At 54.9% G+C, this 25,261-nt stretch overlaps 1 protein-coding gene across 6 annotated transcripts in view; it reads left to right on the top strand.

Annotated features, from left to right (window-relative positions):
- RADIL (Rap associating with DIL domain) overlaps positions 1-25,261 on the top strand; it is an 81,793-nt gene that overhangs the window by 48,891 nt on the left and 7,641 nt on the right. For all 6 annotated transcript variants that reach the window (XM_017894892.1, XM_017894903.1, XM_017894875.1 and 3 more), the window contains 6 exons: positions 492-1,124; positions 2,499-2,536; positions 12,120-12,280; positions 16,792-16,904; positions 17,690-17,927; positions 18,686-18,858. In XM_017894892.1, coding sequence (XP_017750381.1) covers positions 492-1,124; positions 2,499-2,536; positions 12,120-12,280; positions 16,792-16,904; positions 17,690-17,927; positions 18,686-18,858 — 1,356 coding nt within the window. The remainder of the gene's footprint in view (positions 1-491; positions 1,125-2,498; positions 2,537-12,119; positions 12,281-16,791; positions 16,905-17,689; positions 17,928-18,685; positions 18,859-25,261) is intronic.

Genomic DNA, 25,261 nt, shown 5'->3' with positions numbered 1-25,261 from the left:
CCCCCCCCCGCCCCGCCCCGCCCTCCTGTGCAACCAGCTCTTTTGCTGCTCATTTCCATGAGCACTTTACAGCCATAGGGCTCCTGTGCTCAGGTCTCAGGTGGCATCTTCTCTCGGGGCGGTGCTCCCACACAGTTTTGGGGATGACCTGGGAGAAGTTATGAAGTCCTTGGTCCAGTCTGTAGAACCAGTGCCCGTTTCCCCGCCGGCCCTGACCTAGCCTCTCCCTGTCTCAAAGCTGGGTCACTCCCAGGTCTCTCGTGTGTCCCCGGGGCTCCTCTGGGAAACTAGCCTCCACTGGGATGGGCCCGGACATCGAGAGGCGGGTTCCTGAGAGCTGCCTGGGCTCTGGTTTGGGGATGGCCAGGGACATGGAGAGCCTGCGGGGACAGCATGCCAGCCACGCGGCTTCAGCAACCAGTGACTAAAGACAGGCCACTTTTCCCGTGTGCTGCTTGCATTGCGCCTGCCCTGAGCGGAGTCTCTTTCAGGACAGCCTGGTGTATGTGCTCAACCGGGACCGGCACACGGTGGGCCAGCGAACCCCCTCCAGCAAGCCCAGCATCAGCCTCTCGGCCCCCGACATCCTGCCTCTGCACTGCACCATTCGCCGGCACCCGCTACCGGACAGCGGCCAGCCCGGGGGGAGGCTGGTCCTGGAACCCATCCCCGGGGCGCCCATCTCCATCAACTTCTCCGAGGTGGGGCGCAGGACCGTGGTGCTGCACCACGGGGACCTGCTCTCCCTGGGGCTCTACTACCTGCTGCTGTTCAAAGACCCCGCGCAGGCCCAGCCCCTGCCCTCCCAGGCCTTGGCACGCCTCCGGGCGGTGCCGCAGAGCTGCCGGCTGTGCGGGGCCGCGCTTGGGGCCCGGGATGCCGCCTCCCCTGCTCAGGCTGCCCTGCCCCGGCGCCAGCAGCTGCTCCTGGAGTTCGAGCCCCACCTCGAGGACACGCTGCTGCAGAGGATCATGACGTTGATCGAGCCAGGCAGCGACGACCACAAGCTGACCCCCGCCTTCCTGCTGTGCCTCTGCATCCAGCACTCGGCCACCCACTTCGAGCCGGGCACGTTCGGGCAGCTCCTGCTCAAGATAGCCAGGCTGATCCGCCAGACCGTCTGGGTCAGTGTGCTGGGGTGGGTGGTCTGGGTCGTGTGCTGGTCTGGGGGAGGAGGGGGCCCGGAGCTGGCCCTGGCTGGGGGGCGGGAGCGCCTCTATCTGACCTCCACGGTGCTGTGCCGCTGAGCGCAGGGTGGCCCTTCCCTGCCTGTGGCTGCCTCCCAGCCCCACAGGCCACCAGAAGCAGCCCCAGAGCCCAAGGCGTCAGTTGCAGCACTTTGCCTCTCAGGGTGGGGCTTACATGGGGTCCGAGGTCACCTCCTGAGCTCTGGCCCGAGTCTCGTCTGCCCCAGGCACTTACTTGCAAACCAAACGCTGTTTAATTTCTTTCTCACAACCACCCTCACGATGTAGATACCGCATCCCAGGTCACTGCGGCATCAGGGAAACTGAAGCCAGAGGGTTGTAAGCCACTTGCTGAGGGACCCGGGTCCCAGCCTGCGTCCCAGCCACCTGGAGCTGGCTGTGTGGCTGGCCCACTCCCCGCAGCACGCCAGGGCTCACCCTGCCCCTAGGCTACAGGCTCTGAAACAGAGGCTCCCAGAAGTGAGTGGCCTGGCCCAGGAATTGAGCTTATAGACATCAGACCGAGCCTGAGTTCACCTCTTGCCCCTGCACCCACTACCCCATGCGAATGTCATTTGCGCGTTTGTTTCCTGAAATGTGTGACTGTGTCGCCACTGCCCTGTCCTCGTTCCTCACCAAACATATAGACAATGCTTAGAGTCTATGCGCAGTCAGCCATCACGGTTACATTTAGCTAGATAATAACTTACTACTAAGGCAAGAATAATAATTATTATTATTTTTTTTCTGAGATGGAGTCTCGCTCTGTCACTCAGGCTGTAGTGCGGTGGCGTGATCTTGTCTCACTGCAACCTCCGCCTCCCAGGTTCAAGCGATTCTCCTGACTCAGCCTCCCGAATAGCTGGGATTATAAGCATACACCACCATACCCGGTTTATTTTTGTATTTTTAATAGAGATGGGGTTTCACCATGTTGTCCAGGCCAGTCTCGAACTCCTGACCTCAAGTGATCTGCCTGCCTTGGCCTCCCAAAGCGCTGGGATTACAGGCGTTAGCCACCTTGCCCAGCCTCTACTATTTTTTAAATAGCCGGTTGTTATGTAAGCTAGAGAGTTGTGAGATACTCTATTGTAGGAAACTTGTAGGTCATAGTCGGTAATGGAATGGGAAGATGTTTAAGTCACATGGAAAATGTCCTTTCCAGCACAGCTTGAATAAATAGTCAGTGTCACACAGGATGCCTGGGGCAGCACGGCTTGTTTTCATGTCGATGGTATAATGTGTATCTGAACGTGTCCCTGTGTTAGCCTGTTTTTCTCACTTGCTTTTTCTCCTGCTTTGTAATTGTAGGAGAAAACCAAAGAACTAGCAGAAAAGCAGGCTCAACTGTGAGTATGACCTGGTTATTGTGCCCGTCTCTGAGCAGCAGGTCCCGGGGGCTCACACTTCCCCGGGGGAGCCAAGTCCCGAGGGGTCTCCCCACGCCTTGGGGTCAGCTCCGGGCTTTGTCCTTCCGTCCAAGCAGCAACCTTTTTTGCTTCTTTAGTCATTACCCTGGGAAGCTCTGAGTTGGGAAATTGCTTCAGGGCACCCTTAAGACTGGATGGGTGAGGTCTTTTTTTGTTTGTTTTTGTTTTGTTTTGTTTGAGATGGAGTCTTGCTCTGTCCCCAGGCTGGAGAGCAGTGGTGCAATCTCGGTTCACTGCAACCTCCACCTGCCAGGTTCAAGGGATTCTCTTGCCTCAGCCTCCCGAGTAGCTGGGACTACAGGTGCGCACCTCCATGCCCGGCTATTTTTTTTTTTGTATTTTCATTAGAGACGGGGTTTCACCATGTTGACCAGGCTGGTCTCGAACTCCTGAACTCAAGTGATCCACCTGCCGTGGCCTCCCAAAGTACTGGGATTACAACGCGTGAGCCACCATCCGCCTGGCTTTCCTTTTCTGTTCTTTTTTTTTTTTTTTGGAGAATCTTCACATTTTAATTAAGTATGTATCCATTTTTATTTTAAGTTCAGGGGTACAATGCAGCTTGTTATGTAGGTAAACTGTCATGCAGGCTTGTTGTACAATTGTTTCATCACCCAGGTATTAAGCCTTGTACCCTTTTTGTATTCCTGATCTCTCCTCCTTCCAAGCCTCCCCACCTCTGAAATCCAGTGTCTTTGCCTCCCCCTCTCTGTGCCCACGTGTTCTCATCATTTAACTCCACTTGTAAGTGGAGAGGGTAATTTGGTTTTCTGTTCTGCATTAGTTTGCTAAGCATAAAGCCCTGCTCCATCCATAAGTGCCTCAAAGGACAAGAGCGTCTTTTTTTTTTTTTTTTTTTGAGATGGAGTTTCGCTCTTTTCGCCCGGTGAGTGCAATAGTGCAATCTCAGCTCACTGCAACTCTGCCTCTCGGTCCAAGCGAATTCTCCTGCTCAAGCCTCCGGAGCAAGCTGGGATACAGACATGCACCACCAGCCCAGCTAATTTTTTTTTTTTTAAAACGGAGTCTTCTCTGTCAGACCAGACGCAGTGCAAGCGTCGTGATCTCGGCTCACCTGCAAGCTCGCCTCTGGGTTCCGCCCCCATTCTCCTGCCTTCAAGCCTACCCAAGCCTGAAATAGGTGGCCCTGCCCACCATGGCCAGCTAATTCTCTTTTTTTTTTTTTTTTTTTTTTGTATTTTTAGTGGAAACAGGGTTTCACCTTGTTAACTAGGATGGTCTCGATCTCCTGACCTCGTGATCCGCCCTCCTTGGCCTCCCAAAGTGGTGGGATTACAAGCGTGAGCCACCACGCCCGGCTGCTAATTTTGTATTTTTAGTAGAGACGGGGAGTCTCCATATTGGTCAGGCTGGTCTTGAACTCCTGACCTCAGGTGATCCCTGCCCCCCCCCCCGCCTTGGCCTCCCAAAGTGCTGGGATTATGAGCATAAGCCACTGTGCCTGGCCGATCTCGTGCTTTCTTTATGGCTGCACGAGGCCGTCTTTTGAGCCTTCTCCTCCCTTGCTCTCCCCTGATTCTGGGTTAGAAGTAACCTGCGCCTTCAGGGAAAGGCACAGCTCCTGGGTTAGAGGTAGGGCAGTGCACCGCCACTCTCCAACGGCTGTTTGCACAGAAAGCACTGTCTCTACCCTAGACACTGCTGGGGGGCTTGGGAAACCATTCGGTTGGGTCTAATACAGACGCACAGCCCCTGTGGCCCACACTCCCACCCTCAAGTAGGCCCTAGAGAGACACCTGCTTGTGGAGGGCAGTGTGTCTGCACGGGAGCTGAAGCCGCCACATGTCTCCTCCAGGCAGAGGGCTCAGCAGTAGCAGGGAATGACCTTCAGCCACTGCTCTCTCAGTGCAGCTGAATCCAAGACAATGCTGGGAAAAAGCACCCAGCACAGTGTCTGTGGTACGGTTAAATGCATACACACACACACACACACACACGTGTGTGATGTTCACAGCCAAGCCATCCTGTTTAAGACACACATGAGAGATGACACTGATGAAAGCAGAATGGAAGGTGGTGGCCATGCTAGGCAGCGAGGGAGGGAATGCGTCTGGGGGGCTCAGGCTGAGTAGCTGGCAGCACCCCCTTAAGTCAAGCTGCGGTACACAGAGGCTTGTGTGATTCCCATCCATGCCTTTATTAGTCTGTTCTCACACTGCTAATAAAGACATATCCGAGACTGGGTAATTTGTAAAGGAAACAGGTTTAATGGACTCACAGTTCTCACAGTGGACTCACATGGCTGGGGAGGCCTCACAATCGTGGCAGAAGGCAAAGGAGGAACAAGGGATCGTCTTAGATGGCGGCAGACGAGAGAGCGTATGCAGGGGAACTGCCCTTTCTGAAACCATCAGATCTCGTGAGGACTCATTCACTCTCAGGAGAAGAGCATGGGAAAGACCCGCCCCCATGATTCAGTTACCTCCCACCGGGCCCCTCCCACAACACGCGGGAACTGTGGGAGCTACAGTTTAAGATGAGATTTGGGTGGGGACACAGTCAAAGCCTGTGAGTGCCTCACCTACCAAAAATGGTCCATCCATAAAGCCCATTATTGCCATATGTGCCTGCTGATGTCTACGCTAGGTCCATCCTTCTTTCAAAGGTAGGAGGGACAGGCATGGGACAGCTTGGGGACCACTGACCTGGAGTCCCCAGCATCCCCACTGCCCGGCCCAGGGAGAGCTGAGCTCTGAATGCCTTCCACTTTCACTGGCAAACAGCTGCTCCCTCTAGCCAGGTCCCGATGCCATGCACTAGGGTGGGTCCTGGCCTGTGAGATCTGGGACTGTGTGAGGGACCCAGGCTGTGCCTCCCAGCCTGACAGGAGGGGGTTCCACAGAAGCCAGGCCCCGGACAGCATCGAAGGGTGATTGACAGCCTGACCCATGGCAAGGAGGTGGTCCAGGCCCGGGCCCCTATAGTGGTGCCTGGCATCTTGTGGGCTTTCAGTGCTGAGGAGAAGTTTGCATGGGAGTTGGGACTGGCCCAGTGACAGGCGTGGTGGCCTCCCTCTGGGGCTCTGCTCCAGGACAGCTGGAGTTCTGAGGTTGAGGCAGGGTGTGGAGGGGATGGGAGTGTACCCAGCCCTCAACCTCCTAAGTGCTGAGGTGCGGGGAGGACTGGAACCTTCCACCCCAGCGCCTGTTTGCTGGGTGGCCTGCAGTCTGAAGTGCAGCTCTGGGTGGACCCAGCTTCCTCGTTGACAGGAAGGCCGGGCCGTCTCTGCTGCAGCTGTGCGCTCGTGCTGTGCGTTCCGGAACCGTCATCGTTAGGGCCTAGAAACAGCCCTGTTTCCATCCCTCATGCACGCCTGGGGGCCTTTTCCTTTTTCCTTTGTAAAATAATGAATCACTTACAAAACCCAGAACAGTACAGACTCCGTCACTCATCCGTGAACCCACGCCTGAAACTGACGTGATGATGATGATGATGATGATGATGATTTGGGATTTAATATTACTAACATTTTGTTTGCCCTCTTTGCCTCAAATCTTTGTGTTCTGTGTTTCAAATTGTGAATGACCACTGAATTTGGCTAAATCATTTTCTGCATCTGTGATCATCATAGTTCGCCCCTTTAATCTGTTAATGTGGAGTGCTACATTCCTCGGTTTTCTTTTTTTTTTTTTTGAGACAAGGTCTCATTCTGTCACCCAGGCTGGAGTGTGCTGGCGCGACCTCAGCTCGCCGCAACCTCCACCTCCACCCCCTGGGCTGAAGCAATTCCCGCTCCTCAGCCTTCAAGCAGCTGGGACTACAGGTGCGTGCCACCACGCTCAGCTAATTTTTGTGTTTTTTGTAGAGATGGAATTTCACTATGTTCGCCCAGGCTGGTCTCAAACTCCTGAGCTCAAGCAGTCCTCCCACCTCAGCCTCCCAAAGTGTTGGGATTACAGGCGTAAGCCACCGGCGCCCAGTCTATATTTTTAATATTTCGAGGAGTCTCCGTACTGTTTTCTGTAAAGGCTGTACTAATTTATATTCCCACCAACAGCGTGCCGTCCTTTCGAACACCTGTCATATGTCATCGTTTTGATAATGGCCATTCTAACAGGAGTGAGGTGGCATCTCGTTGTGGTTTTGATTGGCATCTCCCTGACGATTAATGATGTTGACTATTGATCTTTTAATTAGGATTTTCTCATCTGAATTTATTGGTAAAATCGGTCTACATTCTTTTATTTTTTTGCATTGTCCTAGTCTGATTTTAGTAACAAGGTTCACAGAACATGAATTGGGGAGCTTTCTCCATTTCTTAGTTCTCCAGATTGGTTCGTATGAGGTGAGGGCTGGCCCTGAAGCTTTGCTGGAAGAACATCTGGGCCAGAGTCCTCAGGGAGGGAGACCCGTGTTGGCCGAATCCCTTTCTTTAGTGATGATTGGTTTATTTCATTTTTTATTTCTTTTTGTTCTTTTTCTGAGATGGAGTCTTGCCCTGTCCCCCAGGCTGGAGTACAGTGGCGGGATCTCAGCTCACTGCAACCTCCACCTCCTGGGTTCACGCCATTCTCCTGCCTCAGCCTCCCGAGTAGCTGGGACTACACGCATCCGCCACCACACCTGGCTAAGTTTTTGTATTTTTAGTAGAGATGGGGTTTCACTGTGTTAGCCAAGATGGTCTTGATCTCCTGACCTTGTGGTCCGCCCACCTCGGCCTCCCAAAGTGCTGGGTTTACAGGATTACAGGTGTAAGCCACTGCTCCTGGCACTGTTTTTTTTGTTTTGTTTTTTTGAGACAGTCTTGCTCTGTCGTCCAGGCTGGAGTGCAGTGGTGCAATCGCATGTCACTGCAGCCTCTGCCTCCCAGGTTCAAGCGATTCTCCTGCCTCAGCCTCCTGAGTAGCTGGGATTACAGGTGCCTGCCACCATGCCTGGCTAATTTTTGTATTTTCAGTAAAGACAGGGTTTTGCCATGTTCACCAGGCTTGTCTTGAACTCCTGACCTCAAACAATCTGCCCACCTTGGCCTCCCAAAGTGCTGGGATGACAGGCGTGAGCCACACTCCCGGCCTGTCCTGATGATTCTTAGTGCCCTAGAATCTTTCTTTCCCTGGGGTGAGTACCACATCCCCTTTCACTGGTTTCTTATTCGCCTGATCAGTTTTTTCCAGCCCGTACATGGAACCAGGGAAAGTTTACCTTCACCCTTTCTGTGTCCTTTTGTTTTATGTTTTGAAAGCGATTGTTTATTCACCTGACTTATCTTTGTTAATGGGCAAGTTGAATCTGTTTAGGTTTATTGCCATTCCTGATGTCTTTGGCCACATTTTTAACATTAGCTTCACACTGTTTTCTGTGCCTTTTGCCTTTAATTTTTATACTTTCCTATCTGATTGGATTTTTTTTTTTTTTTTTTTTTGGAGACAGAGTCTCGCTCTGTTGCACAGGTTGGAGTATAGTGGCTCGATCTCAGCTCACTGCAACTTCTACCCTCTGAGTTCAAGCGATTCTCGTGCCTCAGCCTTCTGAGTAGCTGGGATTACAGGCACGCGCCACCACACCTGGCTAATTCTTGTATTTTCAGTAAAGACGGGGTTTCACCATGTTGGCCAGCTGGTCTCGAACTCCTGACCTCAGGTGATCTGCCTACCTCGGCCTGATTGGATTTTTTTAAATTCCCCTTTTCCTTCTTTATTAGTTTAAAAGTAATTCTGAAAATATTAATATCTTCATCTTTTTATGGAACACTAGATCTCAGGATGCTTCGACCCCCATCCTCACTTCCAGGCTTTCATTTTATTACTTACATTATTCCAGCTTCAGCTTGCTTTTAACACTACTGTGTCTCAAATCATTCTTTGTTTTTACTTCATTTAATTTAATTAATTACTATTTTTTGAGACAGGGTCTCACTCTGTTGCCCAGGCTGGAGTGCAGTGGTGCAGTCAGAGCTCACTGCAGCCTCAACCTCCTGGGCTCAAGAAATCCTCCTGCCTCAGCCTCCCGAGTAGCTGGGACCACAGGTGTGCTCCACCATGCCCTGGCTAATTCTTGGATTTTTTGTAGAGACAAGACTGAAGTGATCCTCTTGCTTCAGCCTCCCAAAGCGCTGGGATTACAGATGTGAGCCACCACACCTAGCCCCCAAAGAGCACTTCTAACAGTTTCCTGCAATATATTCACAATTTCATTTCCCTTCTTTTCTTTCTTTCTTTTTTTTTTTTTTTTTTTTTCTGAGACAGAGTCTTGCTCTGTAGCCCAGGCTGGAGTGCAGTGGCGTGATCTTGGCTCACTGCAACCTCCGCCTCCTGGGTCCCGGTTCAAGCAATTCTTCTGCCTCAGCTTCTTGAGTAGCTGGGATTACAGGAATGCATCAATATGCCCAGCTAATTTTTGTATTTTTAATAGAGACAGGGTTTCACCATGTTGGCCAGGCTGGTCTTGAAGTCCTGACCTCGTGATCTGCCCACCTCGGCCTCCCAAAGTGCTGGGATTACAGCTGTGAGCCACCGTTCCTGGCTTTTTTCTTTCTCTCTCTCCTTCCTTTTTTTCTTTCTTTCTTCCTTTCTTTCCCGGTGTGATGACACTGGCTGAGCTGTCTGTGGCTTGCTTTCTCACTCACGACTTCTCCAGGTGGGTGGATGTGGCTGACCCACATTTTGGGGTGCACCGTTCCCTGGTCCTCTCCTGATGGATGCGACAGGCATGCGTAGGCCGTGGCCGGCAGCCTACGCTCTCGCCTCTGTGCTCCTTGTGGGCCCTGCAAGTGTTTCCATTGCCTTGGTTCCCAGGAGTGGGACTCCAGTGCCTCCCTTCACCCACAGGAGATACCCGCGCCCTGACCGGCCTGCCCCAGCCAGCTGCGCCCGTTCCTCCTGCCGGGCTGTGCCATCCCTGCCCGAGTGCCCTTCCCTCTGCCCTCTTCTAGAACAACATGGGTTTTCCTTTTCCACTAGACCTGCTCCTCCGTCCACACAGGTCTGGGTAGAATGGGCTGGATCTTCATCATTCCCTGGGCCCCCACTCACGTGGCCCCAGGTTGGCAGGTGGGAGCGTTCAGCGCTGACCTGGCCCGAGTCTGATCCTGAAACTCCAGTTGCAAAGCCTGGTTGCTTGTTTTCCGGGAGAGGCCCATCTACCCTCTGGGTTCCAGTAAAATTGAGAAGGGCAGCAAATGTTGAAAACAAGATGGAATTAGTCTCCGAAGAGCCCAGCGAATCCTTTAACTGCATAAAAAGCTCCTCTGCCCATCTGCAGACATGCATGTCCTTCAAGCCAGTGTCCAGAATGGGCAAAAAGGAGCAGGACTTTTAGCTGTGCCAGATCCATGAGCAGGTAGTGGACCTGCTTAGCCACCAGAAACAGGAGAGCAGTCTCAGGCCAGTTTCTTCCCTCCCCAGCTGTGCGCACGCGAGAGAGGTCAACATTGTTTGTGGACAACAGTGAAGTGACGTCAGAGCAGGCAACACTTGGGGCACCGGGGAGAATCTGGGACGCAGCCTGGGCTTCCTCCCCTAGCCCCGCTTGGCTGCCCAGCTGGGGAGAGAACAGGGAGGAAAACAGGGCCTCAGCCCTTCCCAGATGCCCTCACACACTGACTGCCTTAAGGTCCTGGTGGCATTTCCTGTGGGCTTGGTACCTTTTGAAGGACCCCAGGCTGGGTCCACGCACCTGGGACTGCGCGCGGTGGTCACTCTGACAGCTGTCCAGCCTTGAGCCTGGCACTGCCCGGGGCCTGGGGGCAGGCACTGGGCTTGCACCATGCCCTGTGGCCAGCAGAGTGGCAGCCGCCTGGCTCACCCCTTAGAATCCCCCCAGTAAGGGACACAGGTGACAAGGAGTATCCGGGCCAGCCACAGGCCAGGCAGCAGGGCCCTCCTCCACACCCCAGGCAGTCCCAAGTCAGATCTCATGATTTGATCTGTTTGCAAAATGATCCTTCCTGCTCACCACTCGGGCACACGGCTATTTGTGTCCGCCAGCTGCGATTATGGAGGCTTATGGATGAATGCGTCCTCTGAGCTGCTAGGGACCCAGGGCGTCTGAGGCAGCCTGTCCAGTGGCTTAATGCTAAGCTGGTGCATGGACCAGATGAGGAACCTGTGAGAAAGACGTGTGGTTGGCATTTTAAATGAGGAATTACCCGGGGACCTCAGCACAGCCTCGCCGTATCCACCCCTCAGACGTTCCAAGAGGCTGGCTGAGGACACTAGAAGGCAGTGTCAAGTCACACCAGGCAGACACATCCTGCGGCTGGTGCCAGAGATGTGGGACAAAGGGTTTGGGAGCTCTGAGCTTGGAAGCCAGCCTGACGGCGGAGGCTGCCGCCAAGGGAGGAGGCAGACCTGATGTTGCCGTCATCCCCTGAAAAGGGAGCACTGAGTCAGGAGGCAGCAGGCCTGGGAGGGAAGGGCGCCACCCCACCCCTACCTGCATCGGGCTAGCCAGGGAGGGGCCTGAGCTACTTCTGCTTTTGTTACTCAGAGTAACAACGAACCCCATGGATACAGAATCAGGGCCAGGCATGGTGGCTCATGCCTATAATCCCAGCACTTTAGGAGGCCAAAGCAAGAGGATTGCTTAAGGTTAGGAGTTCAAGAGCAGCCTGGGCAACATAGTAAGACCCCATGTCTTAAAAAAAAAAAAAGTTTTTTTAATAATTAGCCAGGGATGGCAGTGCATGCCGGTAGTCCCAGCTACTTGGGAGGCCTCCCGGATTCAAGCGATTCTCCTGCCTCAGCATTCCGAGTAGCTGGGATTACAGGTGCCCACCACCACACCTAGCTAATGTTTATATTTTTAGTAGAGACGGGGTTTCACCATGTTGGCCAGGCTGGTCTCGAACTCCTGACCTCGGGTGATCCACCCACCTTGACCTTCCAAAGTGCTGGGATTACAGGCATGAGCCACCATGCCTGGCCTCAATTTGGGTTTCTAACGATTGCCTCTGAGTCTTCAAATCACATGCTTTGCCTGCTACCCCGTGATTCATGGACTTTATATGTGATTTTCTGACTTCCTGTTTTAATAAAGTAGCATTTCATTTTGCTTTGTGCACCTCCCAGAATAGCCCTATTATTGTTTATTTCCTTTGATAATTACCTTGTTAACTTAAATAATATAATGGAACAGACATTTCTTGTTATAAAAACTTAGGACCAGCCCCCACCCCCATGCACGCATACAGGCGCACACACACATATTGGCACACATTCTGTCTCAGCATTCATAGCCACTTTATGATCTCATTCCAAAAGAGAAGACATGCAAGTCATTTATTTACCAAGGTTTTTTACCAATGGCTGTGGTGCCCGGCTGTCTCCCTGCTAGGCTTGTAGGGGCCTCTGGCTGTCGGGTGTCGTGGGCAGATGCCAGGCGGCTACATGTATTGTTAAATGTCCCCGCCCAGCAGTGTCAGGTTGACGGCTGCAGTTGTCAGCGTCCCGTGAAAATGCGCGTCCTTACTCAGAGAGAGTGGTAGATTCAGCCTCCTGGGTGTCGGGTCCCCGCATAACTCTTAGTCTTTCTGTCTTGGTAGCCAGGAGCCCATCTCGCTGGCCGGCTGCGCCATGGCTGATCTGGTTCCAGACTTGCAGCCCATTCTTTTCTGGATGTCTAATTCCATCGAGCTCCTGTACTTTATCCAGCAGAAATGCCCACTCTACATGCAGAGCATGGAGGAGCAGCTGGACGTCACAGGTACGGCTGGCGCTGCCCTCTGGAGGTTCCCCCCGCCGGCGCCCCAGGCAGGGGAGCGTGGCACCTCCTCGCCATCCTCAGGACCGAGTTGGCCATGATAGCAGGGATGGATTCATGCCGGGGCTTCCTCAGCCCCTGGGCTGCCATGTGTCAGCTGCTCGGGGACGGCCTGTGAGGCTGGTGCTGGTGGCATGGGCCAGCCTGGCACCTCCCCCCACAGCGCCTTGGCACTCAGTCTGTCCCTGTCATCCCATGTGCTCCGTGCAGTGGCGTCCCCTTGACCGCAGCCCCACTCTTCTGCTGGCAGGAGGGCCCGGGGGTTACACAGGTCACTCAGTAAGGGAGACAGATGCCACCGTCCACCATGAACCAAATGTAAGGGGCATTAGGGAGAGCGTCGGCCATGAGACCGCCACCCGTTCTGAGACACACCGTTATTCCAGAAGGACAGATGTTGCCAGTCATCGTTGTGAAATTATAGATCATGTCGGTTTCATAGATTAAGATGTGGGAAATACGCATTTCAAGATTTCTTTTTCTTTTTTTGAGACGGAGTCTCGCTCTATCGCCCAGGCTGGAATGCAATGGTGGGATCTTGGTTCACTGCAAGCTCCTCCTCCCACGTTCAAGCGATTCTCGTGCCTCAGCCTCCTGAGTACCTGGGATTACAAGAGCATGCCATCTCTCCCGGCTAGTTTTTGTATTTTTGGTAGAGATGGGGTTTCACCATGTTGGCCAGGCCAGTCTCAAACTCCTGACCTCAAGTGATCCGCCCACCTCAGTCTCTCAAAGTGCTGGGATTATAGGTGTGAGTCACCACGCCTGGCCAACATTTCAGGATTTCTGAAATGCAGTAGGAAGTGTTCTGAAAATACTAAGGGAGAGGAGTTCCAACGGGGCAGTCTCGGGGGCTTCATGAGGAAGGTGGCATGGGGCCGGGCCCGGAAGCCAGGGTAGGATTTCGGCTGGTGTGTCTGCTGAGGACTGTGTGGGGCCTGGAATGGAGCCAGGTGGGGCAGCAGGACTGTGCCACTGTGCTGCAGAAGTGACAAGCGGGCCCAGGGGACTGGGGACCAGAGCCTCTCGTGGGTGGCCTTGGTTCTGCCCCCCACGGCCTTGCTGTCCATCCACTGCCCTCACATCTGTGGGGTGGGCTGTCAGGCGGGCCCAGGGCCGGAGGGTCCTGAGTGGCCGTGGTGTTGTGGCCCTGCCTCTGGAGGACCCAGGTCAGTGAGTGGCGCATTCCGAGCTGCCCTGGGCTGTGTCTCCAAGCTGCGAGGGAGGCCCGGGCCGGGTGTACAGGGACGGGCGCTCCCACAGGCTCAGTCTACCAGACGCTGCGGGGTCTCTGTGTACTCAGCTGTGTCCCCGTCCCTGGGAGGGGTCTGTGGCTATGACTGCATGTGAGACACATGTGAGACTGCGCAGATGCCCCGGCGCCTCCCTCTCACCACATGACGTGCCTGTGTCCCCCACGCCTGTCCACGGGGCCTGGATCTAAGCTAGACCTTTCCTCTGGCTTTTTCCCAGAAAGTGATGTAAACGACTGTGGGTCCCTAAGTCTCCACGCAAGTTTCCCACATCCATCTGCCTGGCTGCAGTCCTCCCCTGGGGCTCCTGGGCTCCTGGGACTCCAGCGCCCGTCGCCTCTCCCTGCAGACCTGACTCCGCCATCCTCTAGGGCTGGAGTCACAGCCAGCAGGTGGCCCTGGGATGGAGACAACTCCGGGGGTGCGGCTGGCCAAGGGCGACCCTCGCTGACGTTGCAGTGCACTTGGTCCTTCCGTGTGACAGGGGGACGGGGCCAGCTTAGGGGCTCCTTTTGTTCCGGCCCCCACAGAAAGAGTCAGTTCGTGGACCTGTGACTTTTGGGCTCCGTGTTCCCGGCGAGTCCCCGGCTGACTTTCCACGTGGCTTCATGGCTGCCTGGGTCTGGTGGCTGCAGGCAGCTGGGTCCCATGTGGTCCCCGTGTTGGCTGCTCTTCATGGGAAAAATTGCTCCAGGCTGATGGAGGTGCTGCCTTTGGTCTTGGGAGGAAGTTATTTTTGGTCAGGGGCCTGGGTAGTGTTTGGCCCGGCGATGGGAGTCGGGGCCCAGGGACGCCCGCAGGCTCCCGGTGTCGAGGGCCAGGCAGGCGCCAGGGAATGGAGTGGGAAATAGCCCCAGTAGGGGCCAGAGGGTCAGAGCCCCGTCAGCCTCCTTACTCTCTGCAGGAAATGTCTGTGGGAAGAATTCGGAGAGCAGGGCTGTCCCGTCCTGAGAGCGAGTCACATGGCCATTGTCATTCCCCAAACACTGTTTTGTCCAAAGCTCTGATCCAGGCCCCTCCCGCGCCGCCTCACACCGTCGTGTGTGTCTCGGATTCTCTTCATGGCTGAGGCTCAGCGCCTTCTTCTTTAGGGACAGGGCCGGCTTCCTCAGGGGTTGTGGAGTTTCGGGGCAGGGCAGGGGCTGCCACCTGGTGTGTCCTCTTAATTGCTTGTGGGCGTCAGAAATCCTCAGAAATCCCACCAGCCCTGGTAACACAGGGAAACGCGTCTTGGGGGATTTAGAAATGGAGTCTAAGGGCCAGGCTCACACCCGTCATGCCCGCACTTTGGGAGGCCGAGGTGGGCAGATCACTTAAGGTCAGGAGATCGAGACCAGCCTGGTCAACATGGTGAAACCCTGTCTCTACTAAAAATACAGAAATAAGCGGGGCATGGTGGCATGCTCCTGTAGTCCCAGCTACTTGGGAGGCTGAGTCGGGAGAATCGCTTGAACCTGGAAAGCAGAGGCTGCAGTGAGCTGGGATTGTGCCCTTGCACTCCAGCCTGGGCGACAGAGTGAGACTCTGTTTCAAAAAAAAAAAAGAAAGAAAGAAATGGAGCCTCACGGCCGGGGGCAGGGGCACATGCTTATAATCCCAGCACTTTGGGAGGCCAAGGCGGGTGGATTGCCTGAGCCCAGGAGTTCCAGACCAGCCTGGGCAACATAATGAGATCCCATCTCTACCAAAAATAAAATAAAAGAAGAAATGGAGTCTCAGGCCCGTGGGGGGTGGTTGGAGGCTGCTCTGTGGTTTCGTTCAGCACAGCCCCTGCCACCTTCTCCTCCTCCTGTCACTCCCACGCCCCGTTTCCCTCTTCCTGCCGGCACCCTTCCCTTGCCCAGGAAGTGATGTGGGGCTGGGTTCTCAGACCTGGCAGCCTGAGGCAGTCGGGGTCAGGGCACCAGGACAGGTGGACGGGTCAGAGGTCAGCCTCCTGACCCGCCTGCCGTGGCTGTGAATATCCTTGGCTGGTACTCGCTGTGGATGCCCTCGGGCCGCCTTGTGTGTCTCCACAGGCCTGGAGGCCTCTGGGCGCAGTGTTGAGGTTGGCAGAACCTGAGATCCCCTCACTGCCCTGGACCCCGGGGTCCCTCCAGCTGCCCTGCCTGGGTCCCAGATGTGACCCTGTGGGGCAGGCACTAGGGGGTCTCACAGGTTCTTGGGGAGCAGGCTTGGGCCAGGCAGCCCCAAGCCCCTGAAGGAGGAGCACCAGGAGCAGAGGAGCGAAAGTGACAGGGGCTTGTCCAGGGACTCGGCGCAGCATTGTCCTGGCCATGAGTGGGCGGCCTCCCGTGCACTCTACGTGGCAGAGGGGCAGCTGGGGACCTGTGCTCCTGGGAGGCCCGCATCGGGGTGAGTGTTGGCCTGGCTCACCAGGCGCCACCCATGCAGCCCTGTCAGGTGCCCCGATAGGCAGCTCCCGCGATGCGGCCCCTCTGCCCCTCCTGGAAGAAGACCTCACAGAAGGGAGAGGGGGAAGCTGTGGTCGCCGCCCACAGTCCTGGGAGAGAACGAACGCGCCTAAAGGCAGGACACCACCTGGGTGCTGATGGTACCCCCAGTCACTGAGACCACCACATGCCCCCTCACTTTCTGGAAGCCCCAGGAAGGCTCCACCCTGTCGGGGCCTCTCACCTTCACAAGAGCCCCACCCAGAGGGCAGGAACCACTCGGTGGGCAGCTCCCCCCAGCCTCAGCTCCAGCCGCCCCGCTGACACCCGGGAGTGGGGTGAAATAGGTGATTTGGGCTTTTTCCTCCCGAAAGACTGTTATGATTCCACGGAGTGGCAGCCACTCGGGGGCTGCTGCCAGAGTCCTGTGACCCGTGTCGCAGGTCAGAGGCGACCTATGGGGAGGGAGTTAGGACCTGCTATGTTGGGTGCAGTTGGTTGTAACAGAAAACTTATCAGAACGTGGGAGTGAATGAGCACTTAGGCAGGGCTGGGCATTGAGACATTGGGTGTCTGGGCCCCTCCTGCCCCCTCCCCAGCATTCTCCTCCCCTGGTAAGGGCGGCGGCAGGTTTGCTGCGCTCATCCCAGCCAGGGCCCGGAGTCCCTCGGCTGGTTTATGGCATCTGGACCCCAGATGGGCATGTTGGGCAGTGCCCGCGGCAGGGACAGAGCTGGCAGCCGGCTGAATTGCTGCGTTCCTGAGTGCTGTGCCTGTCGTGACCATCCGTGTGGCTATCTCCCCGCAGGCTCTAAGGAGTCGCTGTTCTCCTGCACGCTGACGGCCAGCGAGGAGGCCATGGCGGTGTTGGAGGAGGTGGTGCTGTACGCCTTCCAGCAGTGCGTCTACTACGTCTCCAAGGTGCACGGACGGGCACTGCTTCTGCCCTCAGGCAGCTCCTGGGATGAAGTGGGGCTCAAGCTTGTGCCTGTGGCTCTCCTAGGAGCCTTCTGGGGGGCTGAGGGAGGGGACCGTGGCAAGCTCCACTTCAGCAGGGAGCAGTGGCTGCAGGTTCTGCAAAGGCCCAGCTGCACCCCCCACACTCCCTCTTCCTCAGGTTGCACAGAAACCCTAGAACCATCCCAGCTCCCTCTTTCCCTCACCTTGGAACGCCCCCTTCCTGCCATTGTTTCAAGGGTCAAGGATGAGGTGGGGGAGGCTCCAGCATGGGGCACAAGGGAAGTCGCCCTGTTGTCACCCTGGACCCGCGGGTGCCAGAGGTGCTGCCGCCGGTCCCTCTGTGACCCTGGTCAGTTTGGGGTGCATCGGGGATGTGGTGAGCCACTTTCAGGGGAGTGATGGCTCTCCCGTCTTTACCCATGGGGGTCTCCAGCCCCTTTGTTGGAGCCCATCCCCCCAGGCACTACCTCTGTGCGCCTTCTGAGTTCATCTGTGCCTCCAACAGGAGCAGATCCCCCTGAGCCCCCTGTACCCCACCTCTGCTCCCAGCAGTCCCGGGAGGCAGCTCCTGTGTCCCCACACCCCACACTGGATGTTTGCAAAGCCATGGCCTGTCCAGTAGGAAGCCGCCGAGGCCGGGTCCCTGCGAGCAGTGCGTGGGTGGGGAGCTCGCTGGGTCAGGCCCCCTGTTCGGCCACCAGCACTCCTGGAAATGCTGGTTGCTGTTCTTCTCTCGCCCCCGCCAGTCCCTGTACATCTGCCTCCCAGCACTCCTGGAGTGTCCACCATTCCAGATGGAGCGCCGTGAGAGCTGGTGTTCAGCTCCCGAACTGCCCGAGGAGCTGCGCCGCGTGGTGTCTGTGTACCAGGCAGCCCTGGACCTCCTGCGGCAGCTGCAGGTGCACCCCGAGGTGGCCTCGCAGATGCTTGCCTACCTCTTCTTCTTCTCCGGGACACTGCTCCTCAACCAGCTCCTCGACAGGGGTGAGGGCCTCATGCGGGGTTGAGGGGTCGGGGGCTCACATTCCTGGATGTGACGGCTGCTGGCGCCTCCCTCACCAGTTCCTGGGGGCGACTCTGCCCTTATTGGGCTCCTGCTCCCCAAGCATCTGGTGTCCCTGAGGGGTGGGAGGCCAGAGTGAGGGGGGACAGATTGCCACAGCGCATCCCGTAGGAGCCAAGGTCCCATCAGGGTTTCAGAGAAGCCACGGCCAAGAGGTCTGCACGGGGCCTCTTCCCCGTGACAGGGAGGGAACGGGCTCAGAGCGTCACCGGACTGTCCCAGAACTGCCCGGTGGACACTTCAGAGCCAGGATGGAACCCAGGTCTGTGCAGCCGCAGACTCTGGCCTTGGACCCTGCCTCACCTGTGGGGCTCAGGAACACTGGTCACTCCCAGCCAGGGCCACTGGGGTGCATGGGGAGACCCAGGTGGCGGCAGGCCTCCTGCACATGTATGTAGGGGTGGGAGAAGGTCCCAGCCAGGGGTTGCTCTGTGGAGTCAGTGGCTGTCACAGCCCACCTTGCCCTTCTACGTTCACCTCCCACCTCACCCCCTCTCCAGAGAGGGGTTCGAGGCTGGTCAGTTGCCTTGGAAGCGGAGGGAAGGTCTCCTGCCTGTCATGGAGCTGTGATGTCCTCAGTGGCCCAGAGCCAGGAAGGGCAGGCTCTGGGGACAGGCCTATGTCTGTGTCCCCCGGGGGAGGGCAGCCCAGGCATCACCCTCCCTCCCTCCCTCCACAGGCCCCTCCCTGAGCTGCTTCCACTGGCCCAGAGGTGTCCAGGCCTGCGCCCGCCTGCAGCAGCTCCTGGAGTGGATGCGGAGCGCTGGCTTTGGGGCGGCTGGAGAGCACTTCTTCCGGAAGCTCTCCTGCACCCTCAACCTGCTGGCCACGCCCAGGGCCCAACTCATCCAGGTAGGGGGTGCGCATGGGAGGCGGGGAGGGCGGGGCCACATGGTGGGTCCCTGGCTCTTGAACCAAGCCTGGGGGCTGGGCCTGGGCTTCTGGGCTGGAAAGCTCAAAGCTCCCATAGGTAATTAGCAAAGTTGCTTCCATTCCATGGCTGTCTCCACCTGCAGTAGGCAGGATAGTGGCCCAAAAGATGTCTGAGACCCCTGACTGTGTTACCCCACATGGCAAAGAAGCCTCTGTTCGTGTGACTACGATTAAGGACCTTGAGATTCGGCGATGACCTGGGTATCTGGGCGGCCCAGTCCACTCAGATGAGTCCAGAAGGGTGGATCAGATAGAAATGGAAGAAGAGGGGATGTGGCTCTGAGGCTGGAGGAGGGGCCAGGAGCCAAGGAGTGCGGTGGCCTCTAGAAGCTGGAGTGGCCCCAGCTGACAGCCAGTCTGGAAACAGGACCCCAGTCCTACAACCGCAGGAACTAAATTCTGGCAGCAACCGGGAGAGCAGGGAGACGGATCTTCCCCCAGGACCTTCATCTTGCTGTCAGCCCTGCTGAGCCGCGGAGCCACAGAGCTGTGAGAGTGCCACACACGGCACTTGTGTGGCCGTGACCGCCAGGCGTGTGGGCATTTGTCACAACAGCAACGGGAAACCGATATGCCCCTCCCCACCTCCCTCGCCGCTCACCACCCCCCTCCCAACACAGTTGGCCGCACACCACCCTCCTTCCCAACACAGTTGTCACAGTAATTAATGGAAATAGCCAATGGTTTCCTCTCCTGCCTGGAAAATGCTGAACATGCTGTAGGGTGGCGGTGAGAGTGGCCACAGGGCGAATCGCTTGAGCCGGAGAGGCAGAGGTTGCAGTGAGCCGAGATCATACCACTGCACTCCAGCTTGAGCAACAAAGTGAGGCCCTGTCTCAAAAAAAAAAAAAAAAAAAAGTGAAGCATTTTTATTTACTATAGAAAATTCGGAAAATGAGGCTGTCTGGATCCTACGTGTGGCAGATTGAAACCGTGAATTTAGTTTGCTTCTGCGGTATTACTAAACAGAAGTAAAGCAATGCTTTTTAATACCACAAACCCACGAGGACAAAGTCATAGAGGAGGCAAAAGCAGTGCTATTTTGGAAGGCAGAAAGCAGAGGGGTGAAGGGCAACTGCCTTAGCAGATTGAAGAAAGCTGACTCGGCCGGGCACGGTGGCTCATCCCTGTCCTCCCAGTGCTTTGGGTGGCTGAGGTGAGAAGATTACTTGAGGCCATTGGTTTGAGACCAGCCTGAGCAACACAGTGAGACCCCATCTCTACAAAAAAGAAAAAAGCAATCTGACTCCTGAGAAGTAACCCAATTTATAGGAAGCCACCAAAAGGCTCAGGAATTGGTGGCACCAGGTACCTATGGACGCTGATGTCAAGATGGGGCTAAAACAGAAGAACAGTTGATAGACATTGTGGCAAGCACTGAGGCTTGGAGGGAGCAGCTGAGCCTGCAGTTCCACTGAGGACAGCTCGCACAGTCGGAAAGAAACACAAAGTCATCTGTTGAAAGGCGTGAGCAAGCTCCTGCAGGATGAGGAGAGGGTGATCCTCCACAAAGAGCTGACCTGAAGTTCCTGTTGCTTTTCCCTGGAGACATTTGCTGTCCTGGGAGCAGGTGACAGTGTGAGGCTGAGAATCTAGGCTTTGTCCAGGCAGGGGCCACTGGTGGGGAAACAGAAACCGGAATAGCACAACACTGGCCATCTCACAGGCGAGAGGCAAGCTCAGAGACGTCAGGGGCCTGAAATGCATGGCTGGCTTTTCCCTAAGACACTTGCCAACATTCTGAATCTCCAGGGAGTGCGATGGAGAGAGACTTTAAAACGGAACCAAAAGCGTTGAAAAAAAGAGTGGAATCTGTGGTGGCTTCACAGTGCAGAGGAGACAGAGATGACGAGTCCAGGACCCCCTGGGAAGTAAACACCAGGCCCCCGATGGAAACACTGGAGTGAGAGGCAGGCATGGGGCAAACACCTGTAGTCCCAGCTACTTGGGAGGTTGAAGCAGGAGGATCATTTGAGTCCAGGAATTAAAGGCTTCAGTGAGCTATGATCACACTACTGCACTCCAGCCTGGGCAACAGAGGAAGACCCCAACTATAAAAGAAAGAAAGAGAGACAGAGAGAGACGAAGAAAAGAACCTTGGGGTGAGGATCAAGCAGAGGCCGTCTGAGCCTCACCAAAAGCTTGCCAACCTCAACTCAGCATTAAGTTCATCAGCAACAATGAAGATACAAAATATCCAAACCTGTAGGCTGCAGTTAAAGCAGTCTTAAGAGGAAAAGTTATAGCCTTGTATGTATATATTAGACTACAAGGAAGGCCAAGAATGAATAATCATGAGGCAAGAAAGAGAACGACAAATCAAACCCGAAGAAAGCAGAGATGACGGATGAGAGCTAAAAATCAGTGAACTAGGAAGCAAACATGGTTGAGATAAGCAATAAAGCCAGGAGTTGGTTCTTTGAAAAGTGGAATAAGAGGCCAGGCGCAGCAGCTTACACCTGTAATCCCAGCACTTCGGGAAGCTGAGGCGGGTGGATTATTTGAGGTCAGGAGTTTGAGACCAGACTGGCCAACATGGCAAAACCTCGCCTCTACTAAAAATACAAAAATTAGCTGGGTGTGGTGGCGTGTGCCTGTAATCTCAGCTACTTGGGAGGCTGAGGCAAGGGAATCCCTTGAACCTGGGAGGTGGAGGCTGCAGTGAGCTGGGATCATGCCACTGCACTCCATCCTGGGTGATAGAGCAAGACTTCGTCTCAAAAAATAAATAAATAAATAAATAAAATAAAAATAGGAAGTTGAATAAGGGAGAAAACACAATTGCTAGTATCAGAAAAAGGAGGCCATCACTCGGCTCCTGCATTAAAATTAAAATTAGTAAGAGGAGATCATAACCAACTTTTGCTGATAAATTTGACAACTTAGATAAAATGGACAAATAAGAAAAGATTACTTATTGAAACTGATTCAACAGGAAGTTAAAAATCTGAATGGTCCTGCATGCATTAGAGAAACTGAAAGGCCAGGTGCGGTAGCTCCAACCTGTAATCCCAGCACTTTGGGAGGCCGAGGCAGGAGGACCCCTTGAGCCCATGAGTTCAAGACCAGCCTGGGCAACATGGTGGAACCCCCATCTCTGCAAAAAATACACACAGAAAAAGCAGCCAGGCATGATGATGCATACGTGTGGTTTCAGCTGCTTAGAAGGCTGAGGCAGGAAGGTTCCTCGAGCCCATGAGATTGAGGCTTCAGTGAGCTATGGTTGTGCCACTGCACTCCAGCCTGGACGTCAGAAATGACACCTTGTCTCAAAAAATAAAGAAATTAAATTGATTAACACTTTCCCATGAAGAAGATTCAAGGCCCAGATGGTTTCACTGGTGAATTATTTTAAACATTAAAGAAGAAATAGGCCGGGCGCGGTGGCTCACGCCTGTAATCCCAGCATTTTGGGAGCCCGAGGCAGGTGGATCACGAGGTCAGGAGATCGAGACCATCCTGGCTAACATGGTGAAACCTCATCTCTACTAAAATACCAAAAAACTAGCCGGGCGTGGTGGCGGGCGCCTGTAGTCCCAGCTACTCGGGAGGCTGAGGCAGGAGAATGACGCGGAGCTTGCAGTGAGCCGAGATCACCCCACTGCACTCCAGCCTGGGCGACAGAGCCAGACTCAGTCTCCAAAAAAAAACAAGAAATAATACCATTAGTACCCAAATTCTTACCAGAGAGTAGAAAAAGAGGAAGCCCCATCTCACTTTAAAACACCAGTAATACCTTGATGCCAAAACCCAAAAAGGGGCTATAAGAAAGAATTACGCATGAAAGCTGGACAACTTCATTCGTCATCAGAGAAATGCAGCCCAAACTCTCCACGTTTCAGACTGGTCCGAGTGCATTGGTGTTTAGAACTAATTCATCACAACCAGTTACAGATTTTCTTGTTTCTTCTCCACTCCCATTGCTTCACTTGACTAGCCTTAAAAAACAAAAGCAAAAACTAACCTCAGCAGGTGTTTTGCTTTTTTTTTTTTTTTTGAGACAGAGTCTCGCTCTGTCATCCAGGCTGGATGGAGTGCAGTGGTGTGATCTCAGCTCACTGCAACCTCCACCTCCTGGGTTCAAGCGATTCTCCTGCCTTGGTCTCTTGAGTAGCTGGGATTACAGGCACGCGCCACCACACCCAGCTAATTTTTGTATTTTTAGTAGAGACAGAGTTTCACCATGTTGACCAGGCTGGTCTCGAACTCCCGACCTCAGGGGATCCGCCCACCTTGGATTCCCAAAGTGCTGGGATTACAGGTGTGAGCCACCGCGCCCGGCCTAATCTCAGCATTTTAAACACCGAACACATCAGAATGGTTGAAAGGAAGAAAGCCAGGCACTGGTGAGGAGGTGCAGTGGTTTGAACCCTCAGGTGTTCCTGGTGAGGTTGTAAATGAGGCTCGCCACTTTGGAAAGCCGTCTGGCAGCATCGGCCAAAGCTGACCGAGTGCGTGTGCTCTGATTGAGCAATTTCCCCGATGGAGATGCTTCCGTGGGTCCCTCGCCACGGCCCGCTTAGGGATGCTTCCAGTGGCACCACTCGTAACCACCCCAGACTGGGTAAAACCCATCTTCTATTTATCAACAACATGAGGGATGAATAAAGTGGTCTCTTCAGTACAGTGAAATACGGCAGAGCAACGTGACTGAGTAAACTGGTTCCGAGGAGCCACGGACACACCTGAGCGGTTGGCTGGGCACTTAGGGAGGCCGAGGCAGGAGGATCACTTGAGCCCAGGAATTCCAGACCAGCCTGGGTGACATAGCGAGACTACCCCCACATCGTCTTTCCAAACATAACTTTTTTTAAATTAGCCAGGCCTGGTGGTGTGCACCTGTGGCTCCCAACTACTCGGGAGGCTCAGGCAGGAGAATCGTTTAGGCACAGGAGGTCTGCAGTGAGCTGTGATCATGTCACTGCACTCCAGCCTGGGTGACAGAGTAAGACCCTGCCATAAATTTAAATAATAAAAGAAAAGAAAATAAATAAGGCCGGGCGTGGTGGCTGACGCCTGTAATCCCAGCAGTTTGGGAGGCCGAGGTGGGTGGATCACCTGAGGTCAGGAGTTCGAGACCAGCCTGGCCACCACAGTGAAACCCCATCTCTACTAAAAATAGAAAATTAGCCAGGCGTGGTGTAAAATACAAAATTAGGCAACTACGCAGGAGGCTGAGACACATGAATCACTGGAGCCCGGGAGATGGAGCTTGCGGTGAGCCGAGATCACGCCACTGCACCCCAACCTGGGCGACAGAGCAAGACCCCGTCTCTAAATAAATAAATAAGATAAGATAAGATATAAAATACTCCTGAAAGGGCAGGTTGAGCTGAAGGAGTCGGGTGCGAGGAGCGTGTCTGCAGGGCTGAAAGTGGGGCGGGACCTGCCGTGGTGCCCGGACGGCCCTGGGGGCTCCTAAGCTGCCCCGGCCCACATTCTGGTTCTTGTTCTTGGGGCTGGGTACACAGGCGTGTTCCTCGGGGGAAGCTGGTTGGGTTGTGTGTGTCAGATGTGTGGTTTTCTGTGTGCACAGAAAGGAGGCAGCAGCGATACTCAGGATCTCTGCCTCTCCCTGCTCAGCTGGGCGGGGATATTTCTAGAACGTTGAAAACAGGAGTTCTCCTGGCTGGGGAAACTAGGCCCAGCTGAGGGCAGGAACCTCGTGCTGGAAAGGAGGCCCCAGCCTCTCACCCAGCTTGGCAGCCCGGCCCGAGCGCCCCTGCAGGAGATGGTCAGGCCCGAGTCGGCAGGGACAGCCCGGGGAGGCTGGGGACAGGGCCAAGGGTCTTCCAGAAGCGGCCGGGCCTCCCCTTGCTGAGGCCGGGAAGCACCCGCCCTGCGCCCGGCATCCTAAGCAGAGCGTCTAAAGGAGACGCGGAGAGACGGTGGCGTTGGAAGGAGCAGACCAGGGCCACGGGCTGCTGCTTGTAAAGAGCCAAGCTGTGAGGACTTCGGGCTTTGCGGCTGCTTCTGTCTCTGTCTCACCTCCTTCTTTGTTTTGTTCTTCTCAAACCCTTTAAAAAGGTGAAAACCATTTCTAGCTTGGGGCCCTATAAAATAGGCCTTGCTGGTCCTAGTTTGATGACTCCTGAAACAGACAATTCAGGGAGAAGCTTAGTGAAAAAGTCACTTACAGCCTCATAAAAATAAGACAAGATATATCATATCCATAAAATAATAATAAGATTCTATCCATGAGAGAACAAGAGGAGTCTTGGAAAATCAAACTGTGGAAGCAGAAATAAAAAGCTGTGCAGCGGGTGGGAAGAAAACTCCCTGGACCACCAGAGTGAGGGTGAGGAGCGGAGAGAGAGAGGGC

This window comes from Rhinopithecus bieti, unplaced genomic scaffold, assembly GCF_001698545.2.
Source record: "Rhinopithecus bieti isolate Rb0 unplaced genomic scaffold, ASM169854v2 scaffold_1017, whole genome shotgun sequence".
Lineage (NCBI taxonomy): Eukaryota > Metazoa > Chordata > Mammalia > Primates > Cercopithecidae > Rhinopithecus > Rhinopithecus bieti.
Note: the sequence above shows the minus strand (reverse complement) of the source record. Positions and strands in the feature narration are given on the sequence as shown.